The sequence below is a fragment of the Mizuhopecten yessoensis genome, unplaced genomic scaffold (genome assembly GCF_002113885.1).
Source record: "Mizuhopecten yessoensis strain PY_sf001 unplaced genomic scaffold, ASM211388v2 scaffold4507, whole genome shotgun sequence".
Classification (NCBI taxonomy): domain Eukaryota; kingdom Metazoa; phylum Mollusca; class Bivalvia; order Pectinida; family Pectinidae; genus Mizuhopecten; species Mizuhopecten yessoensis.
The window spans coordinates 53522-71859 of NW_018405581.1; the positions used below are offsets into that span (position 1 = coordinate 53522).

Here is an 18338-nt window from a genome sequence, read left to right on the forward strand (position 1 = left end):
CACCAAAATATGCAAAAAATCATGATTTTTAACCCAAAATTTGACCCCCGCAAGTAGATTTTTTTCTACTTAAAACCTGTCTTAAATTAAATATCACCTACTCGGTAACAGAAATACTCACGTTTTAGCATAGGTCGTTCGACTGGATTTTTCACAATATTTACACATGTGCTGAGTACAATAATAGACTACATGAAAAGCTAGCTTTGGTTGTGTAGACACAGATTTTTAAATGCCCAAAACTGTAGTCTCAAACCAAATTTGATTTTTTTTTATTGAAAAATTATGAAGCACACAATCCTCTTCATCATGTATATGCCAATTTTAGTGCCGGATTTTTTTTTTGAATTTTGTTACATGTTATATTACAGGGTTTATTCATTGTATAAAAATATTACCCATGGCCACCGTACGCTACTGTATACTGCTACCTATTGCTAACCTATTATTCGTCTAACATCTGTGACCTTCAAAGAGTTTCAAGTTCAAATGTATTTTGATTGGCTAAACATTATTACATTACACATTATATGGATCTTTGAAGGAAGGTTCTATAACTCTTCACCTTAATAATCTTTACTGTAAGATTTCAAGGTTTTTTAAAGGTTTTAACTGTTTGTACCCTTGTGGCCTCGAAAGTAAGTCAATGTCATTTATTTGAGGAAATGTTATATCGCTCTGTTCCAGGTACCTACTGGCCAAGTATCATTAGTCTAGGCCTCCTGGTTATTCAGAAGAAGATGTTTAAAGGTTTAAAACACTTTTTACCACTGTGCCATTGAAAGAATGTAAAGGTAATTTATTTGAGGAAAGTTTATAGCACTCTTCCCAGGTACATACCAGCCAAGTATCATTACTCTTGGCCTCCTGGTAAATGAGAAGAAGTTGTTTGAAAGTTTTTACATATTTGATCCCTGTGACCTTGAAAGTAGATCAAGGTCATTTATTTGAGAACAGTTCATAGCACTTCACAGCAGGTATCTACTGGCCAATTAGTATTACTCTGGGCCTTCTTGTTATTCAAAAGAAATTGTTTACAGGTTTAAACATATTTGACCCCTGCAACCTTGAAAGAGGGTCAAGGTCATTTATTTGAGGAGAGTTAATATTACTCTGCCCTAGGTACCTACTGGCAAAATATTAATTGCTCTAGGCCCCTTGGTTATTCAGAAGTTGTTTAAAGTGTTTTTTTCAATTTAGAACCAAGTGACCACGAAAGTAGGTCGAGGTCTTTTATTTGAGGAAACTTTATAGCACTCTGTCTCATGTACATACTGGCCAAGTATCAATAATCTGGGCAGAATCATCCCAGAATGCAACTTGTCAAATATCACCACCCTAATGGCCCTATACCTTTTGTTTATTTAGAAGATGACTTTTAAAGATTTGTGCACTATTGACCAGATGTGACCTTGAAAGTGTGTCAAGGTCATTCACATGAACAAGCAATCACCCTTTGGTCCAGTTGAGCTAAAAATTGGTCAATGTCATTTATTTGAGGATATTTTGTAGCAGTTTGTCCAAAGTACCTACTGGCCAATTATTATGGTCCTAGGTCCTCCAGTTTTTAAGAAGTCGTTCAAAGAAAAAGATGACTACGACGGTCAACACACCATACCATAAGCTTACGTGGCACTTTTTAATAAAAAATAAAAAAGTTTATACATATTTGACCAAATGTGACCTTGAAAATGGGTCAAGGTCATTCAAATGAAAAAGCTTGATAGTCCTTTATCCGACCATGGCACTGGCTACATATCAACATTCACGGCCTCATGGTTATTCTTTAGAAGTCGTTTAAAGATTTTAAACAAATCTTACCCATGTGCACTTGAATATATGTCAAGGTCATTTACTTTAACAAACTTGGTAGCCCTTGATCCAAGCATGCTACAGACTAGATATCAAAATCCTGGGTCTTTTGGTTATTCAAAATAAGTTTAAAGATTTTGAACATATTTGATCCCTGTGACTTTGAGTACATGTCAAGGTTATTCATTTGAAAAACCTTGTAGCCCTTCATCCCATCATGTTATTGGCCAAATATCCTCATCCTGCGACTTTTGGTCATTCAGAAGTTGTTCAAAAGTTTCATACATATTTGACCCCTGTGACCTGAAATATGAGTCAAGGTCATTCATTTAAACAAACTTGGTAGCCAAATATTACTACCCTGGGCATTTTGGTTATTCAGAAGAAGTTGTTTAAAGTAAAATATTGACGCCGGATGATGGACGGATGACCGACGCCGCGGCATAAGCTCACTTTGCCCTTCAATCCAGGTGAGCTAAAAAATGTTGAAATTTAAACCAATTTGACCCTTGTGGGCCCAGTCTTTCAGTCCCTTGGGGTTGGCCAGACTCAAAATGTTCATATTGTCAAACTGTCATCTCAGGGTTATAGTTGAAAATGAACAAAATATACCCAAAGGTATCATTTTCCTATATAAACTATAGTAAATTTCACCCCCATCCCCAGGGACGAACGTGAAACCCAGGAGTAATGAAATTCACAATTATGACAAAACACTTCAAGACCCTTCCATGTATGAAGAGTATTTGTTTCCAGCATAACTGGGTCTGAAGCAGAAGATTGTTGAGCCAATTTGACCAATTTGCCCCTCAGAACCTCAGCATCTTTGGCCATGGAAGGGTTCTACAATATTTCATTGTAATTGGTTAAGCGGTTTGTGAGAAGAAGTTGAGAAAGTAAATTGTTTACGGACAGACGACGCACGACGACGGACAAAAGGCAATTAAAATAGGTCACTTGAGACAATAATATATTAGCTCAGGTGAGCAAGCAACGAAATTGAACTATAAATGATGTGAAGAAACTCACTTGACGGTGTCGTTGATGGGCTGGTAATCAGTGTTCAGATTCCAGTACTGGTTAAAGTAAAGTACTGGATAATACTTATTGGTTCCTGGGACAAACTCCACAACTGTACAAAACATAAATATAAACTTAGAACAGAAGTGACAGTCACTAAATGCTTATTAAAGCTACTTAAAGCATTGAAATTAATGTTCCTCTCGAGTTTATTGTTTAACAGTAATTGAACAGAAAAGTTTTCTATTTTGTTTAAACCTGCTTAAATTGGGTTATCACCCCATAGCCTGAACAAAATAGATTGTTTTCCTTAAAGGTGCTATTAACTCAAATAACACCCTGAGAATTTGACTTTGTCTCAGGTGACCTAAAAAGCAACTTAGTTGAACTTACAATCATCAAGTGGGGCTGGAATGGAACCCCTCATCCAAGGGGAATGGTCATCAAGTAAATTGATTGTCAGGTTCGGATGCCAGTGGGACAGAATCTCAAATGATGAGTTTTTCTACAAACAAGAAATTTTGAATTACTAAAAACCATATTTTATATACTATCCTGGTCCTCTCTCTACTAAGTGAAATACGTCATGATCAGGTGAGCTGAAAAGAGATCCCAGAGGTATCTTGGCGCCGACCATTGGAAGATTATAATTAGTTCTAAGGAAGTTTTATATTTTCTTTTCTCTTATCTACTGGATTAGGTCTTGTTGACAGTATATGCAATTTATAGTAAGGTTTGATTAAACCTCCATACAGCTGGGTTTGACAGTGTCGTTTCAAAGTTAGGTTGGTGTATGACCTATTAACTGAAATAGAAATGTAACTTGAATCTCAAAATAAAAATATGCAAAACTGGAGAAAAGAAAAAAACTAAGTTATACACTAGAAATCTAAACCGTAATTTCTGAAAGTTCTTTCAAGTACTCTAGAGTAACTAGAACACTGACAGGTCATTAAGGGCCCCGTCTTGTAGCAATATATCCCCCATAATCATCAAGAAGCAATCTACTCATACAGCTGAGCTTGACGTTTGACATTTGGACTTCAAAAAGAATTGCAAGGAAGCAAAATATACATTTTACATGTACTATGATGTGATGTGTTTCCTTCCACCTCCATATTTGCTTGGCTAACAGAAATGTAATTACCTGTGCAATACTCATTTGTTTGCTTTGATTTGTTTTATTTCACCTTATATACCTCCTCCATCAAGAGCCAGGGTCAAAGTCAGAGATCCACTTTGTCTTTGACCTTTGGACCCAAATGACCTTGACCATTAACCCAGTGACCCTGATCTTCGGTCAGTTGACTTATTCTTTAATTCCGACCAAGTTTGCTTCTTAATATCATAACAAAATGTTCATCAGTGAAAAATACAAAACTTGACCTTGACCCTTTGGACCCAGTAACCTGGAACTAAGGTCAGTTGACTCTGTGTTAAGTTCTGAACAACATTGCTTCATAATGTCATAACAAAATGTTCATCAGGGAAAAGGTACAAAATTTAACCTTGACCTTTGACCAAGTGACCTTGACGTTTGGTCAATTGACTCGTTGTTTAATTCTGAGCAACATTGCTTCAAAGTGTCATAGGGAAATGTTCACCAGAGAAAAGTTACAAAATTTAACCTTGCCCTTTGACCCAATGACCTTTGGTCAGTTGACTCGTTGTTTAATTCTGATCAACTTTGCTTCATCATGTCATAACAAAATGTTCATCAGTGAAAAGATGCAAATTTGACCTTGACCTTTGAATCTCATGACCGTGACCTTTGACCTCAACTTTTTACCTCAGTGTCTCTTTGTTTAATTCCGAACAACTTTGGTCCATAATGTCATAGCAAAATGTTCACTAGTGAAAAGCTACAAAATTTGACCTTGACCCTTGACCCGATGACCTTGACCTTTGGTCAGTTGAGACCTTGTTTAATTCGGATCAGCTTTGCTTCATAATGTCATAACAAAATGTTCATCAGTGAAAAGATGTAAAATTACACCTTGACTTTTGAACCTAATGACCTTGACCTTTGACCTTGACTTTTTACCTCAATGTGTATTTTTATAAATACCAAAGTTATCAGCCAGGAACAAAATTTGTGGACGGACAGAAAGACAGACGGAGTGATTACTATAGGGCACCCGTATCTCTGATACGGGGCCCTAATAAATAGCAATAACAAATACCAAGAGATGAAAATCACAGCAGCCTATACTGCAGTAGGGATATTTTAAGTTTCACCAAGATATCTTGAACAGTTTAAAATTAAAACCTTGAAAACATTCACTGAAAACCCCAACCTTTATTTGAGCTTTGACCATGAAACAGTATACTGCAAATCTTTTGTGAGAGATAGTTATTTTTTGATTTTAGTCAAAACATCTTTAATGCTTTAAAATCAATGACCCAGACAAGAATTTATAAAATAAATTACATATTCAACCTTTAATTTGAGCTAAAGGTAAAGACCAAGGTGATCTGATTACAGTATACTACACACTTTTGTAGATGATATAGATTTGTCCATTTCTTTAACACTCTAAAATGTAGTCAGGAGAAGAATTTACTAAATATTTTCTACTCATCTGACCTTTGACCTTGCTGTGAAGGTCACTTTGTCTTTTTTACTTAAGTCCACTGCACATATTCTGTGGGTGATGCAGGTATATGTAATAGTTTCATTAAGATATCTTCAATTGTTTTAATTTACAGCCCAGACAACATGCTATTAGAATATCAAGAAGACCAAGGGGCAATGAATTGGCTAGTCAACAGTAACTCCAATCATACTAAACGAAAAGGATTTTAAAGATTTACCTAAATTTCCCCAATTGGGCCACACCTCTCTGCCACACCCTCTGTTTATACAAAATTGAGTCAACTTTGCCCAAGGATGCTCTAGACCAAATTTCGATAAAATCCCTCAAATGATACTACTGAAGGAGAAGGATTTTAAAAATCTACCTTAAGTTCCCCTATTGAGCCCCACCCCTCTGCATCCAGTAGGGCCACACCCTCCGTTTATAAAAAATTGAGTCCCCTTTGCCCAAGAACGCTCCAGGCCAAATTAAGTTAAAATCCATAAAGCTGTTACGGACTAGAAGCGTTTTAGAGGAAAAGTTGATGGATGATGGATAGTCGCTGGATGACAGATACTGCCCTTTAGACAAGCTGAAGTAAAAAGCTTTCAATCAAGATCAAAACAAGAGGCCCAGAGGGCTGTATCATTCATCTGGATAAAAAGCAACCATGGGAAAATATTCTCATTAAATATAACACTGCAACTATAGCCAAATATTGTCTGTGTTTCTCAGCAACACCTGTCCCTCATTGGGTCCCTGCTTGATGCCCCACTGATGTGGGGTAGATTTTAAACATTTACCATAATTTCCCCTATTGGTCTTTTTACTCTCAGAGGGACACATCATCCTTTTATACAAAACTGATTTTCACATTGCCTAAGGATATCCTACACCAAATTACGATAAAATCCCCCAATTTGTACGCAACTAGAAGAATTTCAAACATTAACATATCCTTATGGGTCTCGCTGAGTATTAAAGCACATGAAAAGAAGTCGCTTAAAGCAACATAGCTAAATAACCCCTATTTGGCCCTGCCCTCAGCCCCACCATTTGTACAATTTTGAATCCTCACCTTCTTAGATTGCTTCCAACTAAATATGGTTGATATTTATCACTTAGTTCCAGATAAGAAGTCACTTAAAGCAATGTAGCCAAATTACTACTTTTCGGACCAGTCAGATTTCGTTACTTTCCAAATATTGGTTCAGAAGCAAAAGTCTTTTGAATAAAATTGATGATGTACGGACGACAGTTTTAGCTTGCACTGTCAGCTTGAAATTAATTATTAAAGTCATGGCAAATCACGCAACTGTAGATACTTTATATGAAGTTTTCCTAATATTAATATATGTTAGGGTTTTCTAAACTATCTATTTGGAATATAGATGTTCCCTAGATGATCGCTACCGAGTGTCTTTTACAATTTGAAAATTAACTAACGAGAGTTAAATAAAAGTGATAACTAACCATCACAAGTTTGGGGACCTGTTTCTCCCATTCGTTTGTATTTGATCTGAAAAACCACATTTTCCCTTTGGAATGTACATCATGCGTGTTTACGATAGGGGAAATAACTGCCATGGAGCATGACGTCACAATGGAAAATAATGTCGAAAAGCGTTGTTACGTGACGTCATAAATCAAAGATTGACCATTGAAATCACGTCCAGGGTGAGACCCACTAGTGGGTAACCAGCAATGTGTACCGACTCCTAGCAGGTTTACCCAATGGGTCATGAGTGAGGAACCCAGCAGTGGTTGTGGCAGAACTCAAGTTTACAAGTAGCACTGGGGTGAGGATTGTTACATAACTAATGGTTAATAATGTGCTATATCTAGTCTCTGTGTCAGAGTCTGCTTGGTACCTGGATAAGGTCAGGGTGTACATCCGTCTCGCCTGTCAGCAAGTTCACTGTTTTATGGAACTTCCTTTTTTTATACTTGTTCAATCCTGGAAAAAGTAAATACATACATATTACTATTTTCCCAACACAGTATGGACCAATATTATTAACTAAAGGTAAGATTCTCAAGGACCATTTCAAAATCTGTCTAGAAATAGTGCAATTGTGGTGACAAGTTAGCAATACCATGTATAAGCCTGAATTACAATTAGTAAGTACACTGTAGGAGGTCCCAAATATTTTCGTCTGTAAGTAGAATTTTTGTTTCTTAATCCTGTAAAATAATTATGAATTCCAGTGTTGAGGTCTTTCATTCGCCACTGTCTAAACTAGTGAAAGAGGCTGAATGGGCCTGCATTGCTCACCTGGTATTAATCTTACAATTGCAACCTTAAAATTGGACTAAAATACAGCTACAGGCAAACTATCAGTGTCTTGAGTCAGTCATTGAAAAGAACTTGTTAAAAAGATTTAAACACATTTGAACTATGTGACCTTATAAGTCAAACAAGGACTGACAAACTGTATAGCCCTTCATCCCAGAATGCAACAAGTCAAATATCACAACCCTATATCTTTTGTTTCTTGAGAAGATGAATTTTAAAGTTTTATAAACAATAAACCAGATGTGACCTTAAAAGTGTCTCAAGGTTATTCATATCAATAATCACTCTGGATCTTTTGGTTATTCAGAAGAAGTTATTTGAAACTTTTCAACACATTTGACCCATATGACCTGAAATAACGATGAAGGTCAATCATTAGAGCAATCTTCAAAGTTCCTTATCTGAGCATGTTACTGGCCGAATATCATCAGCCTGGGCCTTTTATTTATTCATAAGAAATCGTTTAAATGTTTTAAACATATTTGACCCCTGTGATCTTGAATAGTTTGGTAGCCCTTCATCCGAGCATGTTACTGGCCAAAGTAACTGGGTCTTCTGGTTATTCTGAAGAGGTTCTTTGTCATTCTTTAAAGATAATAAACCGGAGACCTTGGAATATAAGTCAAGGTCACTCATTTGAACAAACTTGGTAGCCCTTTATCCGAGCATGTTATTATTCAAATATCATCAGCCTGGGCCTTCTGGTTATTCAGAAGAAGTTGTTTAGATCAGATCACTGTGACCTTGAAAAGGTCTCAAGGTCATTCATTTGAACAAACTTTGTAGTCCTTCATATCAGTATACCATCACCCTAGGCCTCTTGGTTATTCAGAAGAAGAGGTTTAAAGAAACAAGAGATCCTAAAGGGATCTTGGAACCCATCTTCATGAGTTCTGTCAGTTTGATCTTTTTTCTCTCATCTGTTTGATCAGTTTGCCTGTTTGACATCTTAATCAGTCTTTTGATCAACCTCAAAAGTTAACATGCACAACTAAGGACCAAAGGGAACCTACATATCAAATATAAGTAAGATTCCTCTAGTACATTCTGAGAAATAGTAATAACAAACTTAAACTGTAACAAGATGGCCGCCTGTCTGCATATACAGAGGTTTTCACATCAGTCCAAAAAATTGATATGCATAACGAATAACCAAGAGGAACCCCTATGTGAAATTTGAGAAAAAAACCTTCAAAACCTTTCAGGCAATATTTAATACAACCACCTGCCAACCATCTTGGTTTTTCAATCATCCCCGAAATTTGAAATGCCGAACAAGGAACCATGGAAAACCTTCATGTGAATTTTGAGAAAGATCCTTCAAGTACTTTCTGAGAATTAGTGCTAACAAACTTGAACTCACAAATTCAAGATGGCTGGCTGTTGGACATCTTGGTTTTGTGATCAGTTCCTAAAACAATATGCATAACTAGGGACGATAGGGAATCTTCATGTGAAATATTAATAACAAATCTTCACTGTCAAAATCCAAGATGGCCACCTGTCGGCCATATTGTTGATCTGATCAGTTTTGATCAGCCCTAAAAGTAAATATGCATAACTTAAGACCAAGGGGAACTTACATATCAAATCTGAAAAAGATCCTTCCAGTACTTCCTGAGAAATAGTGATAACAAACAATCACTGACAAAGATGGCCACCAATCAGCCATTTTGTTTATCTGGTCAGTTTCAAAGGTAAACTTGCACAACTAGGGACCAAGGGGAACCTTCATATCAAATTTGACAAAGACCCCTTCAGTACTTTCTGAGAAATAGCAATAACAAGATTTTTTCAAGTACTGACGACGGGGGGACAGATGCCACGGTACGGTATAATTAAGCTCATCTTGGTTCTCTGGACCAGGTGAGGTAAAAATTGTGTTCAAATTATCCACCTATTCAAACTGCCCGGAGGTTAACCATACTATTTTCCAGTCTCATGTTTGAAATCCTAAATGGGAATCTTGTACATTAACTTAAACCTTGTGTTATGCTTAGGGCTGTTCCAGAAAAAAAGACATCCCCCCCTGGGACGGCAAACTTTTTTTGTTAACGTGGGTGGTTGAACATTGAATAAAATCGTAGTTATTGGTTGTTGTTGTTGTTGTTGTATTTTCGTTTCTGTGGGTCGTTGTACGTTGGAGAAATAAAAAAAAATATTTAAAAAATAAATAAAACCTGATTAATTAATTTACATGGTGGTGTGATATGAAAATATCTGGTTGAAGCTTGGATGTAGATTTGCGTTATTGAAATACGTGCTGAAACTTTGGCAGCGTGACATTACTGTATCGTTTGCAAGTCGCTTCCGGTATGTGGGTCAAGGGACGCAACTCCTATGATAAAAAAATCAATCTTGATAGAGGGCGCTGTTATCACTCTTCACAAAAATGGCTGCCCATTCGCGTGGTTGGAGCCCGGAAGATGTGGGAAGATGGATGGCGAGGCATGGTTTAGGCCAATTTTCCGCCTCGTTTATCGGTTAGAACCTTATTAATGTGATGCTGACCGATTATAATACTATTTTCTTTCATAAATTATGTTGAACGATAACATGACCCGCCATTACTTGATCGATCTGTTTACATTAAAACGCTGTCACTTCACACGTGGTCAGACTGGGCATTTCCCCGGAAAGTCGATACCATCTCCAATTTTCAGACGATAAAAAGTCATGAAATACGACGATAAACGAAAAATGTTCAACCAAAAGTTGTTTGCAATAACCAATACTAGATATCGATTTTTCAATAACGAAAGTGAAATCTTAAATTCAGTTTATAGTTTATTTATATCAAATGATAGTAAAACAACGTTAATTATTTAATTTAATAGTATATGGGTATAAATTAACTATTTAAATAACATGGTATGTGGGTACTACTTTTTTTCCCCCTTTTTTTTAAACTAAAAAACAATTGTGGGTCGTTGGTATGGAACAAAATTTGTAATTACGGGTGGTAGGGGTCAGCTGATTATTGAAGTTATGGGTGGTAGGTGTCTGGAAAAAGTGCCGGCCCAGGGGGGGATGTCTTTTTTTCTGGAACAGCCCTTATGTTATTTGCCACAACAGTAAATGTTTTTGCATAAGAATTACACAACTTTATGCAAAAAGGTTTAGATTTTGTACTTGATCCTCATTAAGGCAAAAGACATTTCAACATGGGGATCATGAGGAACTAACGCATTAAATTTGAGAAAGATCCCTCCAGTACTTTCTGTGAAATAGCGATATCAACTCTTCACTGTCAAAATCCAAGATGCCATGATACGTATATATATACTCCCTCTATTTTTGTTGTTGAACATACTCATAGATTTGTAGACAGTTGTTCGCCTTGAGTAATGTGCCTTTTCTGCAGGATTTGGTGATTTCCCTGCACGGACAAAGTATACATGCAAAAATATTGATCCATTGTTCTGTACGACCTGAAAATGAAATTGAGAAAATATGCTCTTCAAAAATATTCAATGTTAGATATATTTAAATAGAATTCTTGATCATTGTTGGAAGATTCTATTACTTTTTGTTATGAATCTATATTTCAACAAATTTGACCCTGCTAAATTAATCAAGGTCATTCATATGAACAAACTTGATACTTGATAACTCTTTGTCCCTGCATGCTACTTGGCAATTATCAACACCCTGGGTCTTTTGGTTATTCAAAAGAACATATTTGACCCCTGTGACCTTAAATATAAGTCAATGTCATTCATTTGAACAAACTGAATAACCCTTCGTCCAAGCATGCTAATTGCCAAATTCCTGAACCATGGCATCAATATCTAAGATATTCAAAAAATGTTGTTTAAAGGTTTAAAGAAATTGACCCCTGTGACCTTGAAAGTAGGTAAGGTCATTTACAATGGAACAAATTGATAGCCCTTCATTTTAGCATGCTGCTGGCCATAAATGATCACTCTAGATTTCTAGGTCAGAAGAAGTTTAAAATTAACAATATCAGTTTAAACAGTTTTGTATTTTAAGGTCAGTAGTTCATTTCATCAAAACTTAATTAACATTTAACAGAATCAGCCAATGATGGGCTGTAATTATAATGAAACATTTGTGTTCCTTAAATTAGTTTTAATTCAACAAACTGACTCTATTTCATATATAATGGTCATGATATCACCAAACCTAATCAAGTACAGTCGAACCTCGTTATCTCGAACTCTTTTAACTCGAAGACCCCGTTTTTCTCGAAGTATTTCTCCGGTCCCGGCCAAATCTGTTCTTTATCTTAGTAAATAAAACTCTGATAATTCGAACCCTGAAAAGTCGAAAAACTTGGATACCTCGAAGTAAAATATTGGTTTCAATAGCGTTAATCCAACATAGTATCCAAATTTCATTTTGTCACTTGTTAATTCTTTGATACAAATAAAACGCAAAAGTACGACATTTCGCCATTCCGTGTTTATGAACATCTTTCGTAAGTAGACTAGCATGAAATCAGTAAAAAAGAATTTACGATAAAGCTTAGGACTGTAAAGTTTACGGACTGTCTAAACCATGTTATTCATAATAAAAAACAAACTGCATCAATGTTGATCAACAGTAATCTGTACTTACTGCGAGTCCGTTTAATGATTTGTACACCTAAACAGACGACAGTGCAAACCGGAAAATTGGTCACAAAGCGTGGTCATGCATAAAAGAGTTCCACAGTTAAAATCACAACCTAGGACAGCTTTACGGGTTCATGTTTTTACAGGAGCCAGTATGGCTTTGAAAGTCGATCGAGAGATTTAAGAACAAAACGATAATTGCTGTTGATTATATCGAGTTGAGGAGGTATCAGGTGTCATATTTGGCTTTAATGAATCAATGTGTCACATGTACGATATAATTTGTTTGTGTGTTTTCATTTACAAAATCAACTACGCGTACGCTCCATTACAGTGATTTGTTTTAGACTTGCGCACTTTCATTTCCGGATTGTAAACTACGAGATCAGAGACAGCGGGATAGTTCGGTTTGAAATGTAACACTTCAGAAGTAAAACTTGACGGACTTACAAATACAAGTGCGACCTGGAAAGATTTGCCAAGATCTATACTAGCCAAAAATAACATTTAATCACTAGGCCCGTCCATATTTAATAACGAATTCACAAAATGGTCCAACTGTTTTGATCGCGTTTAAAAACGAAAGTACGTTTTTCTGAAATAACTAACTCTATTTTTGTAAGCATGTTTATTGTAAAATAACATAGCTGTATTTGTTATATTGATTACCTATATCATTTATCGATTGATTAAAAGCATTAACTTTTAATAAAACCAACAACTGCTAGTGCTATGTCCCAACAGCAAATTTCATACCAAATCTATGAACCCGCATAACTCGAATACTCGGATAACTCGAAGTTTTCCCACGACCCCATCGACTTTGAGATAACGAGGTTCGACTGTATATTCTTTTGTCTATGTTTTGATATTTCTGACTGTGCCTACCTCTGGAGTAGGTATTTGTCCACTTTTAACATAACTGCCATCTCCGTCCTCGCCACTTGTCCAGTCTCCATATATCAGGCCTTTCTGATGCCAGAACAAGCTGTCCCCATTGTTGAAGTTTGTGAACTCCTCTTCTAAGGATATGTACACATAAAGGTCCTAAGAAAAAATTAGTATAAAGTAATACAAGATTTACAGAATCAATGTTGTTGACATTCAATGCTTACATGCACATATAATAATTGTCTGCAAGCCATTTTGTCATACTGACATGAAAATTATCAAGGACCAAAGGGCCTACCAGTCACTCGAGTAGTAGCATACCCTTAAATCTCAAAAGCAAAGAATCAAATGCTAATTTTTTAAGCTGACTTTTTTTCCAGGATGTCTAATTTTCTTAGCCATTTTATTTAAGACAGAAAGACATATACATTTTCTTTCTTTCTTCTAAAAGTACAAGCCATTGGTGAATAAGCATTGTTATAAGAAGTGATAAACATAAATAAGGTATATAAAATAACCAGAGGGATGTACATGTTGGCGCCCACCATCGTACCATCTTCATTAGTTCTATGTCAGTGTGATCTTTTTTCTTCTTTTCTCTGTTTGATCGAGTATGTAAACAGTAAATGCATCTTGAGGTAACTTTTGATCTTAACTTTACCATGAGTGTTTTCTAATATCTAGTCTACTGTATAATTGCAGTATTATTAATACATTAGCAAGTGAATTATTACAAACAGGATTACAAGTGAATTAATGTCACTATCTCAATATGATGCACACATCTCACCATTAAAGTATCTTTTGGGTACATATTTTCTGAGTAGGGTACAGCTGCTTGTCCATCCTCAGACTTGACTGGTGTTGAGGATGGTCTCCTGAAGAAGCTGCTGATCATGTAAATGAACACCATTCGAACAATCAACGACTTCAAAATACCAAACATCCCTGGACGGGCTGGAGCTTGTTCCTGTGGCTGAAAATAATACATAAACAATATAATGTTTTGAGCGTTTTATATTAGTGCCCCAACCCTTTTTGCAGTAATCAAATACAGTATGAATGATTCATATTGTTCTTCTATACACCAGCAGTAATAAAAGAGGCCCAGAGAGCCTGTATTGCTCACCTGCATTATAAAGCAACAATGGAAAATTATTCTTATTACATATAATGCTGAAACTATTTCCAAATATTCGCTCTGTCTCTCAGCAATACCCGCCTCTCATTAGGTTCCTTCTTTAATTACAGTACCTTTTGTTTATTGAGAAGATGACTTGAAAAGATTTAAACACAATTGACCAGATGTTACCATGAAAGTACATATTGTATGTCAAGGTCAATCACATGAACAATCTTGATAAAGCTCTTCATGATCATCTGAGCATGCTATTGGTCACATATCACCATCTGTGCATTTTGGTTATTCAGAAAAAGTCATTTTAAGTTAGTTTTTTTACATATATTTGACCTGCGTGACCTTGAATATAATTCAAGGTCATTCTTTTGAATAAACTTTTCAAACCTTTCATCCCAGCATTCTACCTTCTAAATATCATATTCCTAGCCATTTTTTTTTATTTGGGAGAACTTGTTTAAGCTTCTGACATATTTTTAGCCTGATGATGTTGAACATGTATGAAGGTCCTCATTTGAACAAATTTGGTAGCCCTTTAAGCCAGCATGTTTCTAGCCAACTATCATCACCACGCACATTTTGGTAATTCAGAAGAAGTTGTTTAAACAGATTTCAGCATATTTGACCCCTGTGACCTTGAATGGGGGTGATGGTCATTCACTTTAACAAATTTGGTGGCCCTTCAACTCTGCTAATGCTACCGATCGCATTATCCGCAATTCACGAGTTTTGATTACTTATTACGAAAAAAGAAATTAGTGCTTTTCGTAAATTGCGCAAAAAATATTATGAGAAAAAACAATTTGTCAAATCAACAAAATCCAAACCTCTGGTTTATATACATGTACATCGTCATTTTAATGAAAATGCAACATCGGTGATCAGGTCACAGATCCTGGGAACAGAAAAAGACCCTTTGTTAGGCTAGATCATCTTGTCAACATGTTTGGTGAATAAAAAGGTTATTGATTTCCCAATGAAATGTACAATTATTATCAACACAAACATTTTAAAACACTCATGTGGAAAGGTGATCATATCACTTGTTTAAACGAAGACATTTTATCAGTTTTGAAAAGTTTTCACTCCAAGTTTGCGGATTTCCATGCTGCGTAAAATAGGTCAGGGATGTCCTCTCAGAGGTGCGAATGATGTCTATTTCTAGTGTTGGGAATCAGATGAGATATTATAATCGATTATCAGAAGACATGTCATAAACAATTAATCGATTATAATCGGAATATCAAAACTTCGGTAAATTTACATTGTGTAGTGTATAGAAAAAAATATAAAATTACAGTATGCAGCTTTCTTTACCTAAACGAGGGTACATACTTCCGGCCTTAACTTACATGCCATAACTTTACAGTGCAAACAAGCGAGATTTGGTCAAAAAAAGTGAGATTTTTTCCCTCTAAATCAATGAGAAAATCGTGAGACATTTAACACAGAAATAATCCGGCATAGAATCATCTCATTTGTGTTATTCTAAAGCCAGATCTTTTGGAACCAAAATTGGAGACTTATTGATATTATTAAGGATTTTAGGTTTACACACGGGTACGGTTCAGATATAGTTATCCATATTTAAAAGTATATATATTACAATGCAAAATTAATACTTCCATCAGAGACAAATGATAAGAATGATTTTAAAAGAAGACAAAATTCGAGAGGGATATTTACTAGTACAGTGTACTTGAGGTGAAAGAAATAGAACTGATCATTGCAATATGAGAAAGATATGTTTAGTTCTTCTTTCTGCCAAGCTTGAGAAAGATCCTTCAAGTTATTTCTGAGAAACAGAACTATGTTAACAATGTCAAAAATTGAAGATTGTCGCCGGTTGGCCTTTTTGTTTATTTGATAAGTTTCAAAAATAAATATGCTAAACTAAGGACCAAAGGGAACCAACATGTAAAATTTGAGAAAGATCCCTCTAGTGCTTCCTAAGAAATAGCGATAACAAACATTCACAGTAAAAATCCAAGATGGCTGCCTGTTCGTCATTTTGTTTATCTGATCAGTCTCAAAAGTTAAACTGCACAACAAGGGACCAAGGACAACCTGCATATCAAATAAGAGAAAGATCCCTCCAGTACTTTCAGCTGAGAAATAGCGATTAACAAACCTTCAATGTCAAAATCCCAGATGGCTGCCTGTCGGCCATTTTGTTTATATGATCATTCTCAAAATTAAACATGCACAACTGAAGACATACAGTAATGGAGCCCACATAAGAAATTGGGGAAGGATTCCTCCAGTACTTCCTGAGAAATAGCGATAACAAACCTTTGATGTCACAGACCAAAGAGAACCTACATGTATATATTAAATTTGAGAAAGATCTCCCCAGTACTTTCTGAGCAATATCCATAACAAACCTTCCCTGTCAAAAACCAAGATGGCTGTCTGTCGGCAATTTTTTTTATCTGATCAGTCTCAAAAGTTAACCTGCATAACTAGGGACCAAGGGGAACGTACATATACAAATTTGAGAAAGATCCTGCTGGTAATTCCTGAGAAATAGCAATAATAAGATTTTGTTAAGGGCAGTCGAACCACGGACGCAGGGCGATTTGAATAGCTCATGTGGCCACCATCAGATGATGGTTGGCTCAAAAGTTCTTGCATTTACCACACAATCCCCTTATTTGGCAAATGCAAGTTAACTTCTGAAATGCCTACTTTTTCAAGCTATATTGGTATGCAAAATATACGACTAAGTTTCTTTAAAATATGTTCGTGAATGAAGGCCCGAGAGCGATGACAAGGAAAACTTAACAGACGGACATTCGGACATCAGTTAACGCAGCCCATACCATGACCCGTCGAACGACAGGCTTACATTAATAGTTTTACATTTCAATATATCTATTAAAAGATTTTAATAGAGGGACCATTTAGGGCCATTAGAGGCCAGAAAAGTAAAGGCACATTCTAAAAAAATGGCTGCTCATAATCAATTTTGGCTAATTTTTTGGCATCTTCGCTAGCCAAGGGTTCACTTCGTATACACTCAACTTACCCTTGGCAGATATAGCCGTGTTTACCGAGCCTTAACATTTTCGTGCAGTGCCAATTAAATCACGTCTTACATATAGCGCTGTTGACGAAGGTAAACAGTAATGGTGACGCCCTGTACAGAAGCACGTTGTCGTTTATGAAAGAGTGTTTTAAATCAGTTGGTGGAAATCCTTGACTACGTGCCACATGTAAATGATGACCTGGGAAAATATGTGTGCTGCCTTTGGATTGTTTCCATATTGCTCTGTCATTTATACTTCTCCTCAACATACACATGCTTTTGTCAACATGCTGATGGAGTGTGTATGTAACAGTCATTCTGATTGGTTAAAGTAATTTTGGGAGAAGAGCGATAACTCAGTATATCCGCTAGGTGGCAGTGGAGGGAATTATGAAAACACAGCTATATCCGCCAAGGGTAAGTGGAGTGTATACGAACCGAACACTTGGCTAGCGTAGATGTTTTTTGGTAACTGATATTTTAGGTCCTGGTTACATTTTTTGTATGTACGGTAGCCCTTATCAATGGGCCGACTGATTTTTGGATCATATAGAATAATAATACATACATAATATTTTTCGTTCAGGATAGTTCTAAGGAGGCAGTACCCAAATCGGATCACTTATTGCAAAATGCACCATTTTTGTCTACAGAGGATTAGTTTTTAAGTTCAAATAGCAAAAGAAAACGTAATTCAAACTCAAATGTCAGTGTTTTGATCACGTTTAAAAACAAGAGGCCCAATGGGCCTGCATCGCTCACCTGGTATAAAATTCACGCTTGTAACCTTAAAAGTGATCTAAAATAAAGCTACAGGCAAAATATCAGTATTTATGATTAAAATTCGTTCAAAAGACCCTGTTATTTTTTTTTAAAACATTTCACCCCTGTGATTGAAAGTCGAACAAAGTCATTATGTTGAACACATTGTATAGGCTTTCATCTCAGGATGCAACTTGCAAAGTATAAACATCCTGGGACCCATGGTTATTCATAAGAG

At 36.0% G+C, this 18338-nt stretch overlaps 1 protein-coding gene across 2 annotated transcripts in view; it reads right to left on the minus strand.

The window, feature by feature from the left end:
• LOC110449131 (cleft lip and palate transmembrane protein 1 homolog) overlaps positions 1-18338 on the minus strand; it is a 35590-nt gene that overhangs the window by 13443 nt on the left and 3809 nt on the right. For both annotated transcript variants that reach the window (XM_021495771.1, XM_021495772.1), the window contains exons 2-7: positions 13963-14148; positions 13170-13328; positions 11018-11135; positions 7280-7365; positions 3226-3337; positions 2842-2944 (exon numbers count right to left, since the gene is read on the minus strand). In XM_021495771.1, the coding sequence (XP_021351446.1) occupies positions 2842-2944; positions 3226-3337; positions 7280-7365; positions 11018-11135; positions 13170-13328; positions 13963-14148 (764 nt within the window). The remainder of the gene's footprint in view (positions 1-2841; positions 2945-3225; positions 3338-7279; positions 7366-11017; positions 11136-13169; positions 13329-13962; positions 14149-18338) is intronic.